We start from the raw sequence: 12592 nt of genomic DNA, 5'->3' as shown, positions 1-12592 counted from the left end.
CGGCACGGGCGGAAATATTGGCGCTGGGTTAAAAAAAAAATGCGGGGGACAGAATCGTTACCTTGTTTCAGCGACGCTGGAAGGAAGCGATCCCAAACTTTATGGACATCTTTACTCTCCCAACTAAATTCAAAATGTATCACGCGCTATTGTGCTTCCTGAACACTGAACAACGGCCCGTGTGAAATCAGATCCCTGCGCGTATAGTGTGCGTCATAGGAATTTAACGAGGCTTCGAGGCAGAGTTTTTGCCTCGAGGAATTTTTGTAATCGAGTAAATCGAGTAACTCGATGAATCGTTGCAGCCCTAGTATCGTATCGAATCGTCATGAAGGCTCCGATTTACACCCCTAATAAATACCACAACACTCAAAAAAATAGATGTATTATATATATATCTTTTGATTTAAGGGTAAATATGACCCAGACATTATTTTGAGAGGCTTCATGAAATTCATATTTTGGATGGTTTGTTGTAAAATGTTCTAAATCCTAAACCTTTGTAGGGGGACACTGAGGGTACTGTATTTATTTTTTACAAAGACTATGAACAGCATGGCTGGTAAATTTACTTTAATTTTAGACCCAGAGTACAAGTAAACACTCACAGCTCCTTAAAACTAGCCTATTCTACCCTGTGTGAAGAGCAGAGCGGAGGAGAGGGAGCGAGTACCGGTTCATCAAGGCTCTGTCGCAGGATGCTGTTGATCTCTTGCTGCTGCTTGGGTTCCAGCTTCTTGATGAAAAAGAGCACTTCCCACCATTCAGCACGGCTCAGGGTGCTGGTGTCGTTCTGAGAGCCCTCCATCAGGTAAGGCAATGAGTACAGCCCACCGGGGGGCTTTGAGAAGAACGTCTGACTCACTGCCACGTTCAGAAACACAGAAGAGAACACTGTGGTCTCGTATAAAGAGATGGATACACATATAAAGCAAACACAAACATGTGGCGGAGCGTGAGAGTCCTTGATGACTTCTGTCTTACCTGTAGTGAGTTTGAGTGTCTCCGTGAGGGAGGAGGCCTTTTCCTGCGTCTCTTTCTCAGCCGGTCCTCCACTGCCGTTGCCCAGAATTTCAATCATATGCCAGTGAACCCAGTAGGTCCTGGAGAGGGAGTTCCAGTACACCTGCAAAAGCCAAAACATGACAGGATTCAAACAAAAAGAAAAGCAATTCAGGCCCTTTTTACCCTAAGCAATGGACAGTAAAAGGAGGTGCTTCAACTTCAGATAATGCTGATGGCAGACTAAAAGGTAAATATTATATGAGCGTTTTTATTTTCTATTAATTTTATGAGGTTTGCAGTTTTTGCTCTACTTTTTGCGCAAGTTACGTTAACTTCGGTACCAGGAATGAATGGTTGAACTAGAGCTTCATGAATGTGGAAGTTCAAGCCTTAATATTAGATATTGACTGAGAGCATGCACTTAGGACTGCACACGCACATTGGCTGGTCCGGCCTGAATAATTTTTTTAGGTCATTGAGTGTTTAGAAACAAAATTCATCAGAGTTGTTGCCATCCATTCGCGCTCAGTATGAAAGGGCCTTTACATTCCAAACTAAAAAAGAAAACGGCGCGAACTTCGTTACGACTCACAAGGACGAAGAGTGATTCTTATAATGGTTTCTTTTGTGAAATAAGACAACCTCGAAAACATATGCGGCTGACAAACGTGGCCTCCAGGGGGAGCAGCCTTGGAAATGACACACAGAGGGGTGTAAAACCTGCCAGTTTGGACTGGACTTACAAATGCATCTTGGCGTCTAGCGTCCAGATTAAACAAACCAGAGATAAGGAAAAATCCTTCTCTTATTTTTCTTGCTTTTGTTTTCCATTGGAATTATTCAAAATAGTGCATATTGTTTGCTGATTGTCTGCTGTGTCTGATAAGCAATCTGATTAAAGTTTGACTTAAATTGTATGGCTTTATTCGTTTAACATGCATAAATATAATTTCTATTCACATGGCTTTTTTGTTCCATGGGAAACAAATGAAAATGATATTCCATCTGTCCAGTCATGCATTTTTATGATATTATTTATATTTAATGATAATTATTATTAATTATAATTATTATAAACAGAATAATAAGCAACACATTGATATCTGAGGAATACAGATAGCCCACATTTTATTTGATGGTGGAATAGGACGCTGGTTCAAACTGGTTGAGAATCACTGGTCTTAGTGCACATGATAAAAACAATGGAAAAGTACCACAGTGAAATGCAAAAACATGTTCTGTGTGAACAGCTCCTAATAATGCACAGTTCTAATTTTAGTGAAACTCATAGAAACATTTTCAACATTAAACTATATAAAGGAAACCAAGAGTTAAACATGAAGTGTCTGATATTGAGCTTCATGCTTTCACACAGCACTAACCTGGACCGGCGGTGAGCCGTCATTACTGTAGCGAAACTCTCCTTCATCCCCGGCACTGACCTCCTCATAGTCCTCCAGCATACGGACCATCATGCCACTCTTCAGATTGTCCTGCACATACTCCACGTATGCTGAACGTGAAGTGAAGTCAGAACGCGTCTTGAAACCATTTGTAGTTTTCTTCTTCTTTGGTGGCGTGACCGCAGCCATTGCTGTAGTGACCATGATGGAGGGCGAAGCGGAGAAGCGCGGCTGAAAGATGGAGCGGATGGGGTGTTTCTGGATTTCATTATTGATTTCCTCCAGCCCTCGGCTTGAGCTCATGGAGGTGAAGGGCAGCTGTCGGTTGCGGTCCCAGCCCATGACACGCACCAGCTCTGAGATGAGGTTGGCCATGGCCATGGTGAACTCGAACTCCCGCTGCACACGCGCGTGCTCTGATTGGTAGGCTGCCGTGGAGGAGGAGGATGAGGAGGAGGAGGGGCCGACGTCCTGGCGCTCAGAGGAGGAATCCACCCCTGCAGTGTTGAGCTTGTCCATCAATGATGTGACGCACAAGTAACGCTTCACCAGAGAGAAAAGCAGCTTGCCAGGAATCTAAAATAGACAAACCCAAGTGTTACATTGTTACACACAAACATTGGTTCAGGGTCAATGAAAACTAACGAGTTTTTAAAATATTTAAACAAAACTTCACTGCTTGTTTTTTTTCCCCTAAGAGATAATAAAATAATATGCCAAAGGAATTTTCCTTTTAATTTTATTCCACTGAGGCCTTTTCCCTCATTACAATATCAGTAAATTTGATAATTTTCTAAATTACACCTCATGTTTCTAATCAATGTATGTATGAATTGCTATTTTTTAAATGTATTTTTAAATTAATATATAGACCCAAAAAAAAAGTCAATGACCCACAAATAAGGATTCAAGTGCAAGACACGAAAGAACTCACACGCGAGAAGATTTGTGTGCGCAAATATTTAAATTCACACAAAATTTATGTCACCATTGTCGGTTTGGCAAGTATAGCTGTTGCTAGTAGTTTGATTATTTGTTCATATTTTCTTCATTTTTATTTGACAGAAGTCCTTTTTTCCCCTAAACATAGCACATACCGAACCGTACCGAAACCGTGAGTAATTTGAACCTTTACATCCCAACTGAAAAAATATTAAAGTAAAATATAATATAGTATTTAGAACATTTTTATAATAGTCATTTAATTTTACATTACAACTGTAAAGTTACAATACTAATATTTATGGCTGTGTTCATTTCTTAATTCTCAAAAGTTAAACCATCAAACTTTTACTTTGATGGAAAATGCAAGGTTCCCTCAAAGCATCCATTGCAATCAGTTGTGTGTTGCATCCCGTGCACTTCAACGAAGTAGCGCTATTTCATGTCGCACGAGTTGCTGCCAATGATGAATCAATTTCGGTTAGGATGCTGCCTGACAAGGAAGACGTCTACGCACACGGCAGACAACGAGAGTCCTGACTGGGTCTTGGACATATTTCAGACTAGAGTGGAAAGGAAGATGGGCACCTGGGGAAGATGGATGCCCTCAAAGGAGATGCCATGCTCCTCAGAGGAGGTGGTTTCTGCAAAAAGCTCCAGCAGGGTGTAGCGGTTATCAAAGTCCATGTGCTGCTCGATGCCATCCTGCTGGCTGAGGGACAGGAGCACATAGGCACGACTCCCTGAAAGTCAAACAATAGCATCCTTATCAACAATGCACACAACGATGTCTTTATTTACTTTTATTACACATTTGGCAGACACTTTTTTTTATCCAAAGCGACTAACACTGCATAACAAGTATACATTTTATTAATGCAAGCATTCTCTGGGAATCAAATCCCTGAATACCCATTAGAGTATATGAAATATCACAATGATAGTAATCCGGTTTTAATTTGGCAACCGAGTTTCTTAAAGAAGGTCTCAAATTAACTACTGAACTTTCATTCTTATTGTTATAGTGTAAGTGATCTCATTAATAATCAACAACATATCAAAAGCAATGGAGTTTAATGCACCATATGCCAAATGGAACAATCATAAGGCTGTAACAACCAGAGGCAATTCACAGAAACTTTTTTGCAAATCTAAAAATGCACATCAAGAGACTAAAGTGCCAAAACAAAAGAAAGCAAATTTCAGTGTGTTTGAAGAAAAACAAAATGTGTGTGACACTTTAGTCTGGGACTTTAACCACCGTTTCCTCCATTTAAAACCAAAGAGACAAAAAAAAACATCTTGGTTTTTCATATATTCATGGAAAAAAAGGATAGAGCTTGAAGATTTGATTTACACATGGTTGGGCTTAGGGGTGGGCGATATGACCAAAATCTTATATATATTTTTGCTTTAAATAAGGTTATGATATCAAAATTTGTATACCATTGAAATTTCATAATTCTTATCACCATTTTCAATATAATTTAAAGAAAAACAATACTAGCCTAAAAAACTCTCACTCTTATTGAAGACAAGTAAACAGAGATAAATGAAATAGACCTACCTAAAAAAAGCTCAAGCCCTAACAATAAGAAATACTAGGCTACATAAAATGTATAAAGTAGCCTAATCAAATGTATAAAAAACAATGCATAGTCTTAACTGTATAAATTAAATATACTATTCTTATTACAATTAACCAAAGTGATTGTTAAGAGCAGTGAGAAACTCTTATTTGTTGTTTGATTAGCATGAATAATGACACCAGGTAAATTTGGACACTGTCACTTTAAGATCAGCAGCACGGATCCAATATACTTGTGCGTTGTTCTCTAACAATTTCTCAGTTCTTTCTCAACTGATTACGTCCACCTAAGACATAAATGACTGTTTACTTGCAAATACATGGTCATTTTGACACATAGGTATGTGTATTTAACCACTCAAGCCCAATTAGACGGCAAAAAGCACTCAGTTCAGTTCTCTCTACGCTGAGAAACAGCATCTCTGACAACACACACACATAGTGAAATAAGTTCTCTTTCTTTCACAGCTAATTGTGCTTCAGTGGTTTAAAAATCACTTGATTTTAACCCGCAATGGTTAAAAAATGCTTGTAAACGTTAAGCTTTCGTGACCGCGCAGCATTTCAATGTCACATGAGCGTAACCGTGATAGAGACGATAGTCCAAAATCTCTACCGGTTCACAAATTTCTACCATTTAATCATGTCTGTTGGTATATCGCCCACCCCCGGCTGTTTCATCTGATGGGTGAACTTGAAAAAAGGCCTAACATTTTTTTTTTACCATTGTTGTTCAGTGTCAGGGCTCGGATTTCGGTGCAGTTATTGCCCGTAATTTTGATGATTCCCGCAGGTCTCACACTTAAAATGCGGGAAATTCCCACATACAACTTACATGCTAAAGTGAATAAATGTTTGAGAAAATGAATACACACAGATTATAAGATCAAATCAGTCATTTTAAAACTTTCTGAGACTTATTTAGACAAACAGACAGAAATCATGCAGGAGAAAAGCCAGTCAGTTGAGTTTGTGGCAAAAGCTTTTACAGTAGGGTGGTCCTTATCAAGTCCCTTTTTTTTTTGTGCAAAATGTTAGTGTCTTAACCTCTTAAACTGTTCCTTTTAACTTCAAAATTGGAAATATGCAAAAATGTTGACAAAAAAATTATATTTAGAGGTAGCTCAATCTTGTGGAAGATTGCCTATGTTAAGCTGTGCGGCGTTATTGTGATATGCAAGTAATATTAAAAGTTGCTGCAAATGAACTACATTTTATTGAAATCAGAGCAACACTGACATGACAACAATGACAACAATCTCAAAAAAAGCACAACATTTTCAACAATCCCTCATTTCTGATGCTCAGCAGCCAGTGTTGACTTTCTGCAGTCTGGATAGATCCGTCGGTGATCTTCCACCACATGAAGGAGAAACTGCAATTGTTCTTCAGAGTGTGTGAGATAGCCATTGTATTCTTGAATCAGAGCCACTCCTCTCTCGGCGTGATCATTGACTACTTTCATTGCATGTATGGTTGCCTGTGCCTCCTGATAATCTGCTTAATTCGGCCAAAGTTCCGGGTCAATTTCAAGGAACGTAATGTAATTTTTTTTAACCAAAAAATGTGCTCTAAACCCAAACAATAACCAAGGTGATCATCAATAGAAATATGTATTGATTCCACCAGGAAAGGTAAATCTGCTAAACCAGGTCATGGATGGATTAATTTGGATTTAGTTTCTACAATAAGTAAACTGAGAGATGTATCTAAAATACATATTTAGGAATATATGGAGCATATGGAATATGTGGAGATTTTTTTGGAATTTTACTAGCCAGGTACAATACCAATTCAAATGATAGTTTTTTACAAAAATCATCAAAATCTCAGAAAGTTTAAAGCTATTGAGCTACCAGTAATTATTATGTTACTGCCATAAAAATTGGCATGCTGTATTTTCTTATATAAAGGAACAATTTGAAGGGTTAAGAGCATGACAATTGGAGACTTTAAAAATAAGGACCACCCTATTTTACAGTGCTTGTATATTGTCGTCTTTCAATGCATTTGATAATTCATAATCATTAAATGGAACCGAAATGACATTCATCACAAGATGGTTCGTTAAAACATTTCAAAATGCACCTGCAAAATATTTTTCCAGTCATGAATTTTATCATCTGGGATTTCAATAAAATGAGATCTCCGATCTCGTCTCGTTCTCGTGAACTCAATCTCGTGTCTCGTCTTGTCTCGTGAGATAAATGTCTCGTCACACCGCTAGTAAACAGTTTTTTCTAATACTAAATATGACCATTAAAGAGGTTTGACTGGTGTTAAGCAACTGGATCAAAGATAGGTATTACGCAAAACATATTAGTCAGACAAATAACAGAAAAAAAAGTCCACATCTCACCCACAGCAAAACAACTGAGCAGCAACTATTGTGCTGATTCACTATTCTCAGAAACCCCTTTCTGCAAAACCAGAGTCAAAGCACCTTCATGTAAGTTCTGCTTAAGTCTGCAAAGCTTCAGTAGTGTATAAAACAGAGCACTGTATTACCGCGCCACTGCCTTAAAATTCTACTCTGTAGAAGAAATAATGTGGGCCACTAGGCATAGTAATTAGTATAGTACTAATAGTATAGTACTACTATAGTAACTAGTACTATATCCTAACATTAGGAAACTGTAGTGTGTAAAAAACAGCGCTATCTAAACATTGCTCTGTTTATTTGACGGGTCTGGCAATCCAAATTCTTGCTCAACCACTATCCTGGATTCTGGGGTGGGACAACCTTTTTTCCAACCAATGACAGACAGGAAATATACTAGGGAATACACACACACACATATACAGAGGAACCTATACGAATACAAATATGGCTAATATCTCATGAATATTGTGTTACTAATCACATGTACAGGGAGAACCCGGCTTATCCTGAGCCAGAGCCACATGCCTGTGGTCTCCTCCTTGTGGACGAGTGAATCACACAAATGCCTCACCCTATTCAGAGGAACTAGAGATGAATAAGTATATCCTGTGAATAAGAGTGAACGGAATGAGAGGAGGAACTGGAAAGCCCCCTTTCACAAGGGGTCCATTACAACATTTCCCCTTTCAAAAAAGGAATGATCAAAAAATCGTAGTAAAAATAACATTTCTAAGTTGTATAATTTATTAACATCACTAGGTTTCAGTTCTACTTTTAGACATGGCTCTAAAACAGAAGCTTGCTCAAAATGTTTGAGCATGACAAAAGAGTTCAATCGAACCCATGCAGAAAAACACAGATTCATCTCATCTAGTCCTGTAGGGTCCTTTTAGACACTGCCGACAGGGAATGCAGAGAGCGCTGTGACACAGCCAACTGTCTCTGCCCTTCACTGATGACTCACAATACCCAATATCTCACACTGACGACAATCTGTGGCCTCATCACACTTCTTGGTCTGCGGACTAAAGTCAATACAGACTTTACTTAAGGGTTCACCTTAGACTTTGCGCACCATTCAATACAATCCATATGCACATGACTGCGGGAGAGCAACATATAAATGTTTCAAACTCGTAGAGCGAAAAGACATATTGACATGAGACATATTGACATGAGATCTTCTGGCTTGGAATCAAACATGAGGGACACTCCTTATTTTGCCAGTTTTGCATCAATACAAGGGGAAAAAAAAGAATGTAAGTCAAATGAATTCAATTAAATAAAGTTTATTTAACACTGACTCTGAACGTACTTACGATTTTACTCCGTGGTAATATTTTTATTTTATACTTATTCATTTCAAACCAAGGTGCAAGACCTCATATCCTGTTTTTGTTATCTTCATTTAAAATCAAAAATATTTTTATGTTTATTTTACATGCTTAAAATCCAGTGTTACTACCCATTTGATCTTAAATGCTACAAGAATAACAGGTATTATTACGCAGACTAATTATTTACAGCATAAACAAATAAGTAATAAAAATGCATAAGCACTCTTTATTTTTAGTCCGTTTCAAAACGTTTATGTATAATTTAGAGATGCTAATTTATAAATGTGATTAAGAGTCAATCCATATTGAGCATTTGAGAAAGACGACATGCACATAAACTGCAATGGAAACAAATTTACTGAATAAATTAAACTAGACAAGGAAACGCTGCTTTTTCGCAAACGACCGTCTTTGTTTGGAATAGAGTTTGCTTCAAATCAATGTTGAACAAATGCACACTTGCTTTGTTTTTACACACACACAGCTATAAAATAAATGTAAAAAATGGAATTGAAAGGTTGTTTACTGAAAAATGTGATGGTATAATGCAAAAATTAAGCAAATAATGCAATATTAGACAAATACAATATTAAGAGAAAGTTATTCCTAATTCCTAGGCTATTTAAAATAAAATCGATTAAACTTAATCGAGTACAATAGTAAGTTTCACCAGTAGTTGAAAGTGTTCATTTTCATTCAAGGGGAAATACCATAGGAAGTGAGAGTTTTACTTTAAACCGCTGGAAACAGCAACTCCAAAATGGTTCCTCAGACGCAGCAAAAGGTGATAGCCAATAGACATGAGATCATTTAGAGATCGCCAAATGTAATGTAGAGTTAAACGCAGAAACCGGACCACAGAACGTGGGACTCACCCGCATCGTGAGAAGCCAGGGCTCGCAACATCTTGCCGGCGCTGCGTCTGGTCTGTCGCTCCTTGTTGCAGAGCAGTTCCATGAGCAGGTCGAGAGCACCGGTCTCCTTGAAGACTCCCACCAGAGAGCCGATACTAGCGTACGCGCTCAACACGTGGATGGTGTGCGTGATGCTTATCCCGAAGTCGCTGTTCTTGGCCATTTGCTTCCGGGCTCGGCGGACGAGATTCTTCACGTCGTCTTTCATGTCCGACAGTTCTCCCTCATCAAAGGTGACGTCTGTGGGGAACTGGCCGCTGGGCCGCTCCTCTTCCTCCAGCAAAGGCCTCTGGGAGTCGGCCTTGCGCTTGCCTAGCAGTGTGGGGCAGTTGGCGTACACGTCTTCAGTGGACATCCACATGAGGATGCTCTCGGTCTTGCTTTCTCCTGAAGTGGAGCCATTGGAGCCGCCGACGCCTGAACTACTGCTGCCGCCGCCGCTAGCCTCATTGCTGCCGCCTGAACCGTTGCTGTCCTCCACGGCCAGGAGGCTCCAGCGAATCAGATACTCCGTCTGCCCGTCGTGAGTCCTCCTCTGGCGGATCAGCTCCTCTGGGTAAGCCTGCAGCTTCGGGCCCAGCTGGATCAGAAGGTTGCCGTTGCGGCGCTCACCCACCATGGTAGCTGAGAATTGAAAAAAATAATAACATTAATAACAGCGATTTAATATGTATATCTAGTTATTATTGTCACGTACAACCTTAATGATGAAGAGCATTTTAGAAATAAATTTAAAATAAATTAAATCGCTGTATTACATAAACATCCGATCCTATAAGTTCAAGGGTTAGTTCATCTAAAAATGAAACTTCTGAGATTCATCACTGACCCTCGTGTCGTTCCAAACCTGTAAGACTTTTTGTTCATCTTCAGAATACAAATGAAGATTTAATGAAATCTGAGAGATTTCTGGCCCTCCATTAACAGCTACGCAACTACCGCTCTGACGCTTCAAAAAGTTCATAAAGAGAACTTTCGTAAAACTAATTCATATGAATTGAGCAGTTTAGGCGAAATTTCTGAAGCGACACGATCGATTTATATGAGGAACAGATTGAATTTAGGCTTTTATTTTGTAGTTTCATTTCTGGGTGATCCTTTAAAGGGATAGTTCACCCAAAAAATGAAAATTCTGTCATTAATTACTCACCCTCAGGTCGTTCCAAACCCATGAGACTTTTGTTCATCTTTGAACCACAAATAAAGGTATTTTCAGTGAAATCTGAGAGATTTCTGTCCATTTACCCAAAACGTTGACGCTTCAAAAAAAAATTCAAAAATAGATTGTAAAAGAAGGGAATAGAGCGATTTAATCAAAGTCTCACTTCCTTTATGTGACGAAAACGATTTATTTTAGGCTTTTATTCCAATATAAACATCGATCTATGCATGCACATACATAGAGCACATCAAATATGGAGAACAGAAGCTCGCAATTGCTTGAGTTATAAACGTTTTGAAATTTGAGTGGAATGGACTTTAAAATGGAGGGACAAAAATCTCTCAGGTTTCATTAAACATCTTCATTTGTTTCCCCAAAGAGTTTGGAACGACATGAGGGTGAGTAAATGATGATCTACTTATTTTTAGATGAACTAACACAACATTTTCAAGGTAGATGAGACGAGACTAAAGCAGTTGGGATGTTTCTGTAATACATCATCCATGATCCAGTGTCATATTAAAGGAATATTTCTCTCTAAATTGAAATTTCTATAATCATTTACTCACCCTCATATCTTGCCAAACCCATAAGAGTTTCGTTCATCTTCGAAACACAAATAAAGATATTTTAATTGAAAGACATATTTCATCATACACTCACTTTTGGGTGAACTATCCCTTTTAGACCTGAAGATTTCAAGCTACAGTAAGTTAACGTTACATAGGACAGAGCTAAAAGGTTCGGATGTTTCACTTTCAATACGTCCAGATTTCATAACCAGAAGCGTTATATTAAAGGCAAGGGATATGTCACCCTAAAATGCGCTAACGTTAACAAAGCATCAACCGTTGTTCTGCGGAAACAAAGTTCAGAGTTTAAGAAGAAACACATATTTATCTACACAACGTCACATTACTTCTCACAGCTGCTGTCAGTGCGCTAGCGATGTTGCTAAATAGCGTCACACGGGCCTGATGTCTTCATGTGTGTTTGATGATCCCCGGAGGTTTTACTAACACACAAAGTGCGTTGTGTTCATCCAAAGGAGTTTAAACCCTTCAAGCCGCGCTGCTTTTTCTCCTGTGATGCGGTTAGACCAACGAGCTGCGCCGAACAAGTGCGCATTAGCGCTAACATCAACATTGCAAGCAGGCAACGTGACGCGGCGCGTCAAACCGAAACGTGACGCGTCAAACTGAAACGCGTGTTAACAACTAAGCTGTATAGTGTGTAAGAAGCACGAATTAGCTCCGTGCGTTATAATTAGAGCGTTCTGGTTAGTTGCGTCGCGTCGCTAGCTGTTACATATGCTTCAACTAGCTGTCAGTGCGGCCTCTGTGTTAAAAAGACATAAAAAGCCCTCATTGAGCGCCAAAACTGCGCTTTGGCTCACCTCCGGTGTTGCAGGGCCTCCTCTCCTTCTCGACTTTCCCCCTGGGTGGATGGAGTTTTCTTCTCCGTGGTAGCGTATCGTTGCCCAGCCTGAAGTCGTTTTTGCTGCCTGTTGTATAGTTAAGTGTAGTCCAGTCCAGCGCTGCTTCCTGTGGAACGTATGCATTCAGCTCGCGTATGCGCCAACGTCTGAGTGCAGCAACGCGTTACTGCCACCTGCCGGCATGGAGGAACTACAGGAGTGGCCGCAGAGGAAATACCAAAGATTTTATATATCTTAAAGGCATAGTTCGCTCAAAAATGAAAATTAGCCCATGATTAATAGTCCAGTCATTTTATGAAAAAAGGTTGAACAAATTGCAACAGAAGCAAACTCAACTGATTTTGTATCCTCAATATGAGTAAAGAAAAAAAAAAGCCCCGAAGAATCCCATTAGGGGAAAGTTTCGAAAAACACCCAAAT

The 12592-nt window shown here is 39.3% G+C and overlaps 1 protein-coding gene across 7 annotated transcripts in view; it reads right to left on the bottom strand.

The window, feature by feature from the left end:
* Positions 1 to 12356, bottom strand: part of cul9 (cullin 9) — a 55452-nt gene extending 43096 nt beyond the window's left edge. For 2 of the 7 annotated variants that reach the window (XM_084391896.1, XM_084391897.1), the window contains exons 1-7: positions 12131 to 12305; positions 11304 to 11340; positions 9534 to 10196; positions 3939 to 4093; positions 2388 to 2984; positions 985 to 1126; positions 674 to 864 (exon numbers count right to left, since the gene is read on the bottom strand). In XM_084391896.1, coding sequence (XP_084248022.1) covers positions 674 to 864; positions 985 to 1126; positions 2388 to 2984; positions 3939 to 4093; positions 9534 to 10196; positions 11304 to 11340; positions 12131 to 12295 — 1950 coding nt within the window. In that variant the 5' untranslated portion in view covers positions 12296 to 12305. Of the gene's footprint in view, positions 1 to 673; positions 1127 to 2387; positions 2985 to 3938; positions 4094 to 9533; positions 10197 to 11303; positions 11341 to 11653; positions 11827 to 12130 lie in introns of those variants that run through there. The other 5 variants (XM_084391894.1, XM_084391895.1, XM_084391899.1 and 2 more) reach the window with 4 other exon arrangements.
* Positions 12357 to 12592: the final 236 nt, after the last annotated feature.

Source organism: Rutilus rutilus, assembly GCF_951802725.1.
Source record: "Rutilus rutilus genome assembly, chromosome: 20".
Classification (NCBI taxonomy): Eukaryota; Metazoa; Chordata; class Actinopteri; order Cypriniformes; family Leuciscidae; genus Rutilus; species Rutilus rutilus.
The sequence above is the reverse complement of the archived record's forward strand: the minus strand, read 5'-3'. Positions and strand labels throughout refer to the sequence as shown.